Source organism: Anthonomus grandis, chromosome 13 (assembly GCF_022605725.1).
Source record: "Anthonomus grandis grandis chromosome 13, icAntGran1.3, whole genome shotgun sequence".
Lineage (NCBI taxonomy): Eukaryota > Metazoa > Arthropoda > Insecta > Coleoptera > Curculionidae > Anthonomus > Anthonomus grandis.
The window spans coordinates 21,329,441-21,343,693 of record NC_065558.1 but is presented as its reverse complement, the minus strand read 5'-3'; the positions used below and the strand labels follow the sequence as shown (position 1 = coordinate 21,343,693).

General features: G+C 33.4%; 1 protein-coding gene across 6 annotated transcripts in view; it reads left to right on the top strand.

Moving 5' to 3' along the window:
- The window catches only part of LOC126744068 (solute carrier family 2, facilitated glucose transporter member 1-like), a 203,917-nt gene that overhangs the window by 169,487 nt on the left and 20,177 nt on the right, over positions 1 to 14,253 (top strand). For all 6 annotated transcript variants that reach the window (XM_050451412.1, XM_050451411.1, XM_050451414.1 and 3 more), the window contains 3 exons: positions 4,368 to 4,466; positions 4,522 to 4,657; positions 14,087 to 14,224. In XM_050451412.1, coding sequence (XP_050307369.1) covers positions 4,368 to 4,466; positions 4,522 to 4,657; positions 14,087 to 14,224 — 373 coding nt within the window. The remainder of the gene's footprint in view (positions 1 to 4,367; positions 4,467 to 4,521; positions 4,658 to 14,086; positions 14,225 to 14,253) is intronic.

Sequence of the window (14,253 nt, the reverse complement as noted above, 5' to 3'; positions counted from 1 at the left end):
TTTTTTATTTTTAAAAAGTATGTTTCATCGCATTTAAAATGAGGTATCTCTCTATCACTTGCATGTCCGATTACTCCTTCTAGTAATTCCCATAAGAACTCCATGAGTGCAAGAGAGAAAGATTTATCAATGGGATTTCCAAATAAATTGATTTTATATAAACTAAAGCTATAAAATATTCTGTATTTGATATAGTTATTTTTACACCAATTCAATAAAAATGTACCCTTTCATTTTATTAAGTTTAACCGGCTACTGTCATTTTGTCATGGCCTACTATATAAATTTAAAAAAATCAAAATATTAGGTTAGGAAAGGATACATTTTCATTGAATTGATTTAAAAAAAAACTACTTATGTCAAATACAGAGTATTTTATAGCTTCAGGTTATATAAAATCAATTTATTTGGAAATCCCATTGATATATCTTTATCTCTTGCACTCATGGAATTCTTATGAGAAGTACTAGGAGTAATCGGAAATCCAAGTGCGATACCTCATTTTAAAGGCAATCAAAAATACTTTTTAAAAATGAGAAAATCCAATATGGCGCCCATAAGAAAAAATAAAGTTGATGATATTAATTGTTTTTTTGCTTCATGTTGTAGGACACAAAAAGTGGCAACAAAAAACTGTTTTTAGTTTTCCGATGTCTCTTTAAATAAAGTCGGTAAAAGGTAAAAACGATTTTGACAATTTTCGATTTTTTTTGGATAACTCCGGAAGTATCCGGAATTTTAAAATTTTTTAAAAGTCATTTTATTAAGCTCCAAATTGCGGAACTCTGCCTCGATTTAACCGACCCTGTAACTCTTACGGTTTCCGAGATTCCAATGGTCACCCTCGAATTTGGGACACCCTGTACAGACGGATTCCAGGTCTGAGAGAATTCGCAAATGTGTCAGCTGCAAAGAAGACCGTGGTGTCATCGGCGAAGAGTGTGTATGTGACAATTGATTTAATGGTTGTAAGGTCTTAAAAAATAGAAATAGTATGGGTCCAAAGACGGAATCCTGTGGAACACCAATATTAACAATACTCTCCCCGGACGACACTCCAAACACCCTCACAGATTATACTGTATTCTCGACGTATGACTGGATCAACTTGACACTCTGTGGACAAAAGTTGTACCTCTGTAGTTTTTTCAGGAGTGTCCTATGATCCACACAATCAAATGCTTTACACAAGTTGCAAAAAACAACAGTAGTACAAAAAACCTATGAGAGAATTCCCAAATGCGGGATATTAGGTCATGAATGCCAAGAGTTGTGATCCTGTCTTACTTGAAACTAAACTGTAATACAGAGAAATAGTTGTTACTTTCAAATAACTTTGTAATTTACAAAGCCATTGCCTTCTCTACTATTTTAGAGATGATTGGCAGCAGTGCAACCGGCCTATAGTTCTTATAATTGTCAGTTTTCTCTTTTCTAAATATGGGTGTTATAATGGCCTCTTTTAGAAGTAGGCTGGAAATATATTCTTTTTGAAGCATTGATTTATTAAGTGGGTTAGAGGGCTTATGATAAATATTTTTTATTACCTTAATAATGTTAACGTTTAAGCCATATAGGTTAATGAGAATTATTTTATCCATAAAAAGCAAAGCATACGGATGCGACGACCTTAATATTACAATGATTCATGAATTGGTTGTCCATCTATGATTCCTTTTTTACTTCATATAATAAATGAATGTATAACTAAATCATATTTTCCAAATATGTGGACGCATGCTTACGTCATATCTTTAAGCATAGCATAGCTCAACAAGAATTTTTCGACTTTCTAAAGTATTAGAAAAAATTCTAGATATACAGGGTTCGTGTTTTTTTAAATAAAATTAAGATTTTGCCATTAAAACAGTCAGGCTTTCGAAAGGGATATAGATGTGCTACAGCTATGGCTGACGTAACTGATGATATCTTTCAATCGTGGGATGAGTGATTATTTTGCTAGACTATACAATGGCTTTTGACCTCTTAAATTATGAAATTCTTTTGTCTATATTGCATTATATTGGCTTTTCAAATTGTTCCAAACAGTTCCAAATCAAATACTATACGTCTATTTGTGGGTGTCCCTCAAGGAAGTATACTAGGACCACTTCTTTATACAATTTATACTTGCCGATTTAAAGACTTTTTAAAATTTTGTAATTACCATTTGTACGCGGACAATACTTAGCTTTATTTTCACTTTAACGCCCATAATATAACATTTGCAAATCAAAATATTAATACCAATCTCTAACATCTAATTACAGTTTCCAAACAACTTCATTTAAAAATAAACCCTACAAAATCGTCACCTACCTTATTTGGAGGACATAAAAGCCACAGATCTAGAATAAGCGAGGAACTCAAAATAAAAATAAATGACACATCTATTATAAAAACTAATACTGCGAAATCCTTGGATCTTATTATTGATTCTGATCTTCGATTTCATGAGCATATAACTGATAAATTAAAGAAAGTATATAGTGCGCTTAAACTTATCTATATCCAAAGAAAAGTCTTATATCAAGACTTAAAAAAGCATCTTTGTGATTCTTTAGTGTTATCCAATTTCAACCATTGTGACATCGTGTATGGACCTTGCTTAGATCAAGTCGACTCTCGTAGAACTCAAAAAGTGCAAAATGCATGCCTTTCCATTTTTGGAATTCGTCGCCGAAATCATATATCTCACAAGCTTAAGGATATAGGATGGTTAAATATGTTCAATCGTCGAAAATTACATTTTGCTTCTCTTAGTTAGAAAATTTTAAAATTAAAAACATCTTCATATTTATACAGTAAAGTCCAGTTTCGAATGAATACTCATCACCGACGCTTTAGACGATTACATCTACTAACTATTCCGCGACATAGAAAAGAACTTTTTAAAAGAAGTTTTTCATATAATCTCGCCAATACTGTTAACTCATTAAACATTTTAACATTTGTCTTATCCTGTGCTACCTTCAAAAAAACAAATTAAACACTTATTATTTTCTTGCCAGTAAAAAAGAAAAAATAAATACATAAATTTTTTTCTCATTCGTAATATATATGTATGTATTTATCCCTACATTAATCTTTTTCCTCCTCTTTCCCGTTCCTTATCCCTTAATGCCTTATATATGTGTACATATGCTTGCTTCATGCTGCTTGCATTTTAAAGCGTCATTCTTATATTTTGTTATATTTGTTAATAGGTATTTACTTGGGCCTAAACAGTTTCTGGCATGCCTGAAGGCTGCATTGACATAGCTTTGTATTTTTCATCTTCTATTACTATTTTTCGTAGATATTATCTGTCATGAAATGTCTCATGATATCCGTAAATCGGTCATGAAAAATAATAAATTTTGTTTAATATTATTATTATATATTACAACTTATTTTGTTTTTTTAATGTGTCTATAATAGCCCAGGTCTGGTCGAATGATATCTCAAAAAAGAAAAAGGTCTTTAAGGAATTTACATTGATATTTTTAGAAAATCCATATTTAACATTCATTGAGCTGTAAGAAAAATGATTATTAAACTCATCTCGAGGGATGTTATGTGCTTGAGGTGGAGCCCCATGTATTCCTCGTTGTATATTTATTATGTTCGACATGGTTTTTGGAGGATTTCTTCGGGTCAAGATTACTCTGTTACTATAATTAATTTTTGCCTTTTTTATTTAATTGTTATAACGTTTTTTAAAACCATGCAGTATTTGTAAGTTGTTGTCAGTTTTGTGTTGTATGTAATACTTACTCAAAAATTTGACATGTTCTCTCGTTGCTTTCAGTTCATTTAATTTACCAGTTTGGTTTGACTTTACTTTATAGACATTTTGAGAAAAGAATTCTGAAAAACATGATTATAATAAAGTCCACAAACTACCGAGGTTTTTTTCGCAAGTGAGTTATTTAGTTTAAAATTAAAACATGGGTAAGACCTAGCATACAAAAAAATATATTATGATTTCCTATACAGTTGTTTTGATTTCTGAAATCATAACTAAACAATTATCTATTCCGATTCGAACCTAATCAGGAATATCGATCCTACATTTTTTTATAATATCGATCACAATCTGACCTAATGCTGATCTAGAAAACCGTTTTTGTACATCATGAATACCCTCAACGAAAGTCAGAAAATCTTCATAGATTTTTCTGTCACGCATAAAAATGCGTTCTTAATTTTTTCTCTAAAACAGTTTATCAATCACTAGTTACACAATCACCCCCCCCCTTGTACCCGCTACTGTTTTCCATATTGTTGCCATTTTATTTGAACAATGGCATAATTTATAAAGCACAAAAGGATGGACTGTATAAATTTTAATTACTTATCTCTAAATTTTTTTTTTTAATTTATAGGGTTTTAATGGGAGACTTGCTTTTGCCATTGCCGCGTCTGTACTGGGCTCGTCATTCCAACATGGGTATAATACTGGAGTACTCAATAATCCACAGCCAGTACGTATTAATATAACAGATTTTTTGATGTTTTAATTAAAATTTTTATTGAAAGGTTATTGAAAACTGGATCAACTCCACGATTATCGAGCGGACTGGACAAATCCCTCAACCGGATACCATTGTTTTCATCTTTTCGCTTATGGTGTCAATTTTTTGTGTAGGTGGTATGATCGGAGGAGCCATTACAGGTAAATTATATTGAAAATTAAAAGTTGATTTCGCTATTTACAAAAAATACTTTCAAAAAATACGAAAAATAAATACAATCCCTTTAGTATATTTTTTATTTTTTAAATAGATAGGGCAAAATTTTACATGACATATAATATAACTCAAAGACAGCAAATAAAGTAAAATCATAACAATAACAAGTAAATTAGAGAAGTAAAATTTAATAAACAATATCAATGTATACAATATATATTCAACAACTGTATACAAAAATAGGTGGCACATCGATTGGGTACCCTTGGAATGGACCAGGAAAAACTCAAGTCAGAAAACAAAGTTAATAATACGAAGGCATCTCAGGAATATCCTGTAGAAAACCTTCGTGTAATCAAAATGTACATTCTTCCATGTTTGGAATATCCAATAATTTTAATTGTCTTCAAGAGTACTGTCAGATTGTAATAGAATCTAAGTATATTTATATAGCAAAATTATTGCTATACCTTATACACACGTCAAAAAGCCCATTTATTTTTAGACGAAAAAATTTATATAGAAGTAAATTTTGATTATTATTCATTAGACATTGCAATTAACATATTCTGTCACATTCGTCATATTAAATTATTCTTGTTGGCGTATATAATATCGGATAGGCTATATGAAGATTGCGGCAAATAATCGAAGAAACTGGTGATGTCAGATATAAGACTAGTACTAGGCATAATTTTATGCCTAGTACTAGTGTTATATTGAATTACATCTAAATCGGCATTGAACAATAATTTAGTTATTGGTTCGATCATTATAGTCACTAATTAGTAATACTTAGGACATCAAATATTTTCAAACGAAAATCCCCCATGTTTACAATTTAATTGTATTAAGCATTAAAACTAACTTGGTGTAAGCTTACTTATTCCGAAAATGTTTAAATGTTAAAATATTTGCAATTTAATATTTTTCTATCGTAAGAATACTATGCAATTTCTAAATTGCATCAGTTGGCCATGACGGCGCGGCATTAAAAAACAATCAAGTGATACAATAATGTCACTACTTATCATTCGCAAATTGTCGATAATAAATCATGCCGGGACGATTGAATTACACACACGAGGATTATTTAAATTTATTTATTATTTACGGAGAATGTGATAAAGTTATTTCAAGGACATCTTCTTAAATTTGCGACCCTATTTCCGGAAAAAATAAACCGTCACCAAATACTGTCAAAAAAATTATACAAAACTAATAATGCATTTCTCGCAATTACGAAGTAGTTCCTCATAAGTGGTTCTCCATACTGACTGAGCTTTAAATTGTTGGAATGCAGTTCTGACCTTCTGAATGCATTCTTCCTTAGTCTCTACGGCGGTGAAAAACCTTTTTTTTTTTATAAAATTTGATAAAATGTCCATAACTCAAAAAATTGACCAAATACAATTTTGAAAATTTGTACACATATTCTCTGGATAATTTGATTAGACACCTATTTCAGCAATTTTCAAAAATTTTTGGGAAAAACCTTTTTTTTTTCATAAAATTTTATAAAATGTGGATAAACATTATTTTTGACTCTCCATTAGATAAAAAATCGAGTACTGTTAGATCTGGGGAGCGGAGTGGCCAAAGGTGTGGTCCGCTTTTGACTTGACCATCCATTGATCGGAAAACATATTTTGCAGCTAATTATTGACTAAATGACCATTATATATATAGAGGCGTCCCATCGTGTTGGTAGAATACATTTCTATGATCGGCCAGCGGAAAATTTTCTAAGTACTTAATTTTTATTACCATTTAAATTGTCTTCATAAAATTCTTAATTCTAAAAGGCCACGATGATGTCAGTTCTTATAACACAATAAAAAGTAAATTGCCAGGACAGAAAAATTTGTCAGTCGGGAAAATTGAATGGATTCAAATTTGTGCCGCTCGTCATGTGTATTTCATCTACTAAAAATGCAATTTTTCGTAAACTTCGCTACGAGGGTGGTCCCAGAAGTACCCGGCCTGATCTAGAGATGTCGGTAGTAATTTAAAAAATATCAGTGTATTAGAAAGTATACAATCTATAAAGCATATGTTTCAAGTTTGAAGACGCCATGTTGTTTAGTACTTGTTTGGCAGTCATCAATAGTGACCGTTTTCAGTGAATTTGTGAAAATGGAGAAAATTGGTCATCGTTATGTGATACAATACTTTTATTTGAAAGGCCTCAGCCCAACCAATATAAAAGCTGAACTGGATTCTACTCTGGGTGAGTCTGCTCCTTCATTAACAACAGTAAAATATTGGGTAACAGAGTTTAAACGAGGCCGTACGAACTGCCAAGACGAGCATCGCAGTGATCGACCAAATGAGCTGACGACTCCAGAAATTTTAAAGAAAATTCACAAAGCGGTACTGGATGATCGTCGACTGAAAGTGCGCGAGCTAGCGCACATAGTAGGCATTTCAAAAAGTGCGGTACATCGCATATTAACTGAAAATTTTGACATGAGAAAGCTGTGTGCAAGATGGGTGCCGCGTTTGCTCACACTCGAGCAAAAACAGTGTCGTGAAGATGTTTCAATTGGGTGTTTAGCGAAATTTAATAGCAACAAAGCAGAATTTTTACATCATTTCATAACCATGGATGAAACATGGGTCCATCACTTCACACCTGAGACAAAATAATGGACTCAAAAGGGAGAACCGGCTCTAAAGAAGGCGAAAACCGTTTCATCTGCAGGCAAGGTCATGGCGTCGGTTTTTTGGGATGCGCGAGGGATAATTTTCATTGACTATCTTGAAAAGGGTAAAACTATCAACGGCGTGTATTATGCGAACTTATTGCATTGTTTGAGCGAAGAAATCAAGCAAAAACGGCCGCATTTGGTTAAGAAGAAAGTGTTGTTTCATCAAGACAATGCACCAGCTCACAAATCCGTTATTGCAATGGCCAAAATTAACGAATTAAAGTTTGAATTACCTGATGCACCCTATTCGGCAGATTTAGCCCTCTCAGATTATTTTCTGTTTTCAGACTTAAAAAACAGTGGTCAAAGATTTTCCAACGATGAAGAAGTGATGTCTGCAGTTAATGGCTATTTCGAGGCGCAATACAGTTCTTATTATAAAAAGGGTATCGAACTTATAAAACATTGCTGGGAAAAGTATATAGAGCTGAAAGGATATTATGTTGAAAAATAAATAATTTTTTTCCAAAATTTTCGTGTTTTCGTTCTTGGGTCGGGTACTTCTGGGACCACCCTCATACATGGGTCCAGATAATATTATCCAATAAAAAACATTTTCTTAAGTTCAAAGTAAAATTAATTCACAGAATCCTCCTCTTCGTATTGGTCTCTTTAAACTACTGTAATAACTAGGAACTACTTTTGGATCAGTGTACTGATCCAAAATTCTTGAAATTTTGTATAACGTTTTTGGCAGTACTTTGTGCTGGTTTCTGTTTTACCGGGTCGCAAATGCATCACATGTCCTTCAAATAACTGTATTACATTCTCGGTAAATAATAAATCAATTTTAATAAACTTCGCTTGTGTTTAATCATCCCGGCATGATTTATTATTGACGATTTGCAAATGACATTGCAAATTCTTTAATTATTGTTTCAGTTATCCGAAAATAAATATATATCTGTAACTTCAGCCGAAATATGATTTTTCAAAAAGTCTAGTCTATCTTAATCATGCTTGCGACTTCGTTTTGCCCTTTGCCACCCACAGTTTCATCATAGAAATAGCAATAACTTTACCAGTACTATCAACATGTATGCAAAAATTATACATCCAGAGTTGTATTTTACCACTGGATGAAGCCGGGAGTGGTAAATTTTGTTCGTAGTCAAACGTGAGGATTTCCACCTCTGGTGTTATCTTTGCAAGATTTGTTTTTTCTTTCAAGTTGGTGTAGAACCATTCGGATTTTCTAACGCGTATTTCTTTTTCAACTTCAAGTGATTTTTTAATTTTATACGAGTCACAGCTATTGATTTTGTTCATGATTATATTACATTTTGAGCAAGTGTCGGATTAAGGCTTGCCAAAGCTAATTTTAAAATTTTCGGCAAAATATTTTCGAAAAAACTCATACTTAACAACAGGATTAATTTTTTTGTTTTAAAGGAACAGTGAGTATTGGCTCATATTTTTGCAAATATAACTCATGCATTTTAGCAAAACTCAATAAAGGTGACAAAGAGTAATGTTGTAAATTGTTTTTTCTACTATAGGTAATGAGATTTGTATCTTGGAAAACTTAAAATATGTTCTCCAACTTGTGTAGTTACTTCCGTTGAAACCTTGTTGACTCCAGTCTGGTGGATGCCTCTACAGTCTGTTGGAAGAGTGACGTTGCCAAGTGATAGATACTGGTACAATCGCTCCGACCTGCTTCTCGCGATTCCATGTACATTTAGAAATGCCTTTTTACAAACTGTATAATCTTGACCATTATGACGAAACTATTATAAAAAAAAACATTACTTTAAAATAATAACTGGCGCCAGTGGGCACGTGTAGCTAGCCGTAGCACCCTGTCTGGGCGGCTAAAAATATTGAAATTAATTTACCGAATAGAAATTTAAATTACCGAATAGACATAGGGTAATACTTTGGATAGGCGATAACCAGCTCGAGGTCTCTTCCCTTCTACAGGTGCCCTTTTTATTAGTTCGTAGAGGTAGGAGTATTGTAAATTTTTTTAAGGCAGCTTATAAAATTCGGTAAAAATGACTTCACAACCCTCTCCAATTTTATCAAAACACTTCCTTGGGCAGTTGCAGTTTTCCCCCAGAGTTTTCACCGCCACCTAAAAACCTGTCGTATTAACATTAATTAACATACTTTTTCCACAATACTTTTCATCGTAGACGTTTTTTACCCGCCTGGGGGGTTGTGTGAGATGTCCTTGGTACTCCTGATTCATTAGAAATTTCCGCCAAATCTTCAGGCTCCTCCTTAGAAGACTCTGAACTAAAATTATCCTAAAATGTTAGGTTATGTTTATAATTTGTGGTTTTGGTCCTTGTTGGTATATAATCCTCATCAGAGTCCATGTGGGTACCACCAAAATGATCATCGCTTGATGAATCAGACATTATTTTTCAAAATTTCACTAATTAACTGGCACAAACGCACAAAAAACAACAGTAACAAAACACGTGTCTATGTCATTAAAACATTACAAATCGCACTGAGCAAGAACCAGTTAAGTCCTGGACTTAACCTGTTCTTACCCAGTAGAGTAGGGTAGGCAAGTAAACAAACATGAATAATATTTTTATTTTGTCTTCCTAGAAACAGGTTTTTTCAGCATTCGATTCAGCGTTTTAAACTACGCAAGAACGTGTTGTTAACTCAATTTGCCTAAAAATTGGAATTGGCCGGTTCTTGCTTTGGACCCTTCAATTCCAAAAATTAATTCAATTCAATAGTCTTTCTTTAATATGTGTTCAAAATGCTTTCCATTTACTAACTGACAATACTCTAAACAAAACTGAAACTCGTTTTGAACATTTCTAATTATTTCGCCGGAAATTAGCCTACACTCTTCCTCCTTCATTCTTTCAAATCCTCAGTATTTGACGGTTCGGTTTTAAAAACTTTGCTCTTCAAGTAACCCCATAAGAAAAAGTCCAAAGGTGGTAAATCCGTGGCCATTCAAAGAGTCCTCTTCTGCCAATCCATCTACTTGGAAATACATCATCTAGGTATTCACGAACAGGTCTTGAAAAATGAGGAGGCGCGCCGTCCTGTTGAAACCAGATGTTTCTATTCGACAGCTTCTATAGGGCAAGGGAACAAAATAGCCAAAGTTGGAAAAATTCTAAATTTAATTTGGGAAGAAACCTAAACTAACCTGTCTTGCTCTATTAAGATTTTCCTGTTTAAACATTGACATTTTCAAGATGTTAAGTGTAGTCTTTGCTCATCCAGTGTAAGTTTTTGTGTGCTCAATAATGACAATTTTGTCGATTTACCTCACCATTCATTCATTCAACATAAACGTTGATTCTTCAGGAAATAGGACGTTTTCTATTTTTAAAACATTCCTACGTCTAGTGTAGTAAGAACGTCTAGTAGATTCATCATTTGTTCACAAAACTGGAGTCTTCCATTCGGATCATCTTCGGTGACTTCCTCCTGGATGATATTTTATGACGATGAAATTTTCCAGTTTTAAGAACTCCTACCAATGAAAACTGATTAATTTCAAGTTCCTGCCTAGTGGGGATATGCGGATTTTCTTCGAGAAAGAAAAAACATTAACTTTGACATCTTCAATTATCCAAAGATAAGTTTCTTTTTTTGTCTTTATTGGTGTTTCCCAGAACTGTTTCGGTGTTGCCTACAATATTTTGAGATATCAGAGTTAAATCAGGATACTTCTCTCTGAATAAATGTATAACTTGATTTTTTATTCTTGTCCAATCTCTTTGTATTGAATCTTATCTGATGATAAGAATTTCAATCTTTTGTGTTTTAGTTAAGTACGGCGAACAACAAACTCTAAAACGATTAACAGATTCGTCACACAAATATGACTGAAATGCGATACTACTCTCCTTACTTGTTTTTATAACTTATTTGTGATCACTATGTCAATGTTAGGTATTTTCATACCTCTGATTTGAGACCTTTATTGAAGAAAAACCATTGAATTTAATTCATTTTTTGAACTAAACAGTTTTTGTTAAATATCTTTTAAAAGACAAGAAGTAAAACTTATTTGTATAACTTGTTAAACCCTTTAATAATAGTCATTTGAAAAAATAAAGTTAATGACATCATATCTTACATTTGAGACACCCTATATAACAAATTTTTACATTATTGTTTTGTTTTATTTTCACTTCAGAGGGATTAGGTAGGTTAAGTAAGAGTAGCCACATGGCTAGACTTCGCCTCTTTTCTTATATCTCTATAGAAATGTAAATTATTTGTTTATTAAATAAAAGACGTTTATTATTATTATTATTATTATTATTATTATTATTATTATTATTATTATTATTATTATTATTATTATTATTTCATTATATTGTCACTCTGTACTGAAGGATCCGAAATAATGCACTTCAAGTAGTTTCTAGTTGGAATAACTTGGTCTTGTATGGCCAAGAGGAAACCTTCCGCTTCGGGAAACAGTTGTCCCGAAGTTAACCAGTAGTTCGACGCGTTGGGGTCGACATATCCCTGGCCAACCTCGTTGACGTGTCTCCCGTGCCCATGATCGATGTTTTTCTTCATCAGTTACGTGGTGACTTTCGATTTCGCGATTCTTCAGTTTCAGAGGCGTAAAGTCATCGACCTCGCATATAACATAGGTGCAGAGCGGACGATCTAGCCTTTTCATGAAAGAAATTTCTCAGAACTGAAATTTGTCGGTCTAACTGTTTGCCAATGTCTGCCAATCCTCTACCTCCCTGATGTCTTGGTAGCGTAGTTCTTTCTGTGGCACTTCAAGGGTGGTGTTTTTGAGCCTTAGTCAATAATGTTCGTGCCTTCCGTTGCAAGTTCTGGATGTCCGTCTTGCTCCATCCTACAATTCCAAAGGAATATGTTAGTGCTGTACAGGCATACGTATTCAACGCCTTAAATAGATTCTTACTGTTGAGGCTCGTTTTCACTATGTGCTTTACTCTTGTTGTAAACTCAGCAGTGAGTTTATCTTTCATTGTTCGGTGGTCTATTCGCGCTGCCTGCACCATTCCCAGGTATTGGTATGTATCACCCTCTTCCATGGCATCTATAGTTTGGCCATCCTGCATCTCGAAGGATCACGGCTGCATCTTTCCTCGTACAATGTTGTTAATACGACACTTATCCAGCCCAAACCTCATTCCGATATCAGCAGAGAATTCCTCCACGATGTTCAGCATTTGATCCAGTTGATTACTAGTGGCACCCATTAGCTTTAGATCGTCCATATAGAGCAAATGATTCACTTTTGCGATTTCCCTACTATTCTTCTTAATAGCAAAGCCGTAAGAGGTGGAATTGAGTCGAGATGATAGAGGATTCCTGGCTAGATAGAACCAAAGTGGACTCAGAGAGTCGCCCTGGAATATACCCTTACCGATCGGTATTGTGTTTGTCTCAATCCTCTCTCCAGTAGGAAGTTGTAGATGCATAGTTGTTCTTCATATCGCCATTGTGCTCTCCAGTAGAGTCACAATGCATTCATCTATTTTATATATCCCAAGGACATCAATAAGCCATTCATGTGGGATAGAAATGAAGGCCTTCTTGTAATCGACATAGGCGGTGTAGAGATTTCTCTTATTACTATAGGCCTGGTTGCAAATTACGGAGTCGATGGTCAATTGCTCCTTAGAGCCCATGTCTCCCCTAGCACATCCCTTCTGTTAAACAGCAATAATGTTGTTGTCCTCGCAATGTTGGTATATGCGCTCTGTAAGACACGCGGTTATCAGCTTATACAGTGTTGGTTAACATGTTATTGGCCGATATTTCGCTGGATCTTGTGTGTTCTGTGGATCTTTTGATAGCAGAAAAGTTGATCCCTGAGTGAGGAACGTTGGAAGTTTGTTCGGTTCCATCAGCAAATCATTTATTAGTGTGGTCAGTTGTTTGTGGGTTGACCACAGCTTTTTGATCCAATAATTATGTACGTGGTCTGGACCAGGGGCTTTCCAGTTGTGAAGGCCTTTAATTATAGTGGAGACCTCTTCAACGGTAAATGGCTGATGATGGATTTGCTCAAAAAGTTGAGACTTTTGTCGCTCTTCATCTATCCAACTTGCCTGGTTATTACATGGTGTTGTCGTTGTTAATTGGCTACTCCAGAATGTTGAAATTTCATCGCTGGTTGGATAGTTATTTTTGCAAGGACTGGTTGAAAACTTAAGTTTATTATTATTATTATTATTATTATTATTATTATTATTATTATTATTATTATTATTATTATTATTATTATTATTATTATTATTATTATTATTATTATTATTATTATTATTATTATTATTATTATTATTATTATTATTATTAATAGACGTGTCTGCGCATATTTAAAAAAAAGAACGCCTTTTATTTATTAAATTTATTCCACTATATATAAATAAGAATCGCGATTTTAAATCAAATTATATTAAAGCCTGGTTTTAGCTACATTTTCAACTTGTATTTTGATAACAATGAAGAAAAAGAAACAACAAAGAAACCGTTTGGGTTCTTAATTCTTGAACACGCCTATAAGTCAAATAATTTAAACTTTTTGTTAAGTGTAACAGCGCTTTAACAAAGAATTGTAAAAACTAACTGACATGACTATTTCACCTGTTGATAAATTAATTGCACTTATATTGCAATGACCTTTGAAGCACATATAGAACAATAAACTTAATTAATAGTAAAGATAATTACTTAATCAGTATTGATGCTTTAAAATGTTATTATATTCGATTTCAGGGTTTGTTGCTGAAATGTTTGGCCGTAAAGGTGGTTTACTTCTAAACAATATCCTCGTCTTACTCTCTGTCGTTTGCATGTCATCAGCTAAGGCTGCTTCATCATATGAACTGATTATTTTCGGAAGATTCATTATTGGTAAGTACCACAAAGCATTAATCCGAGTT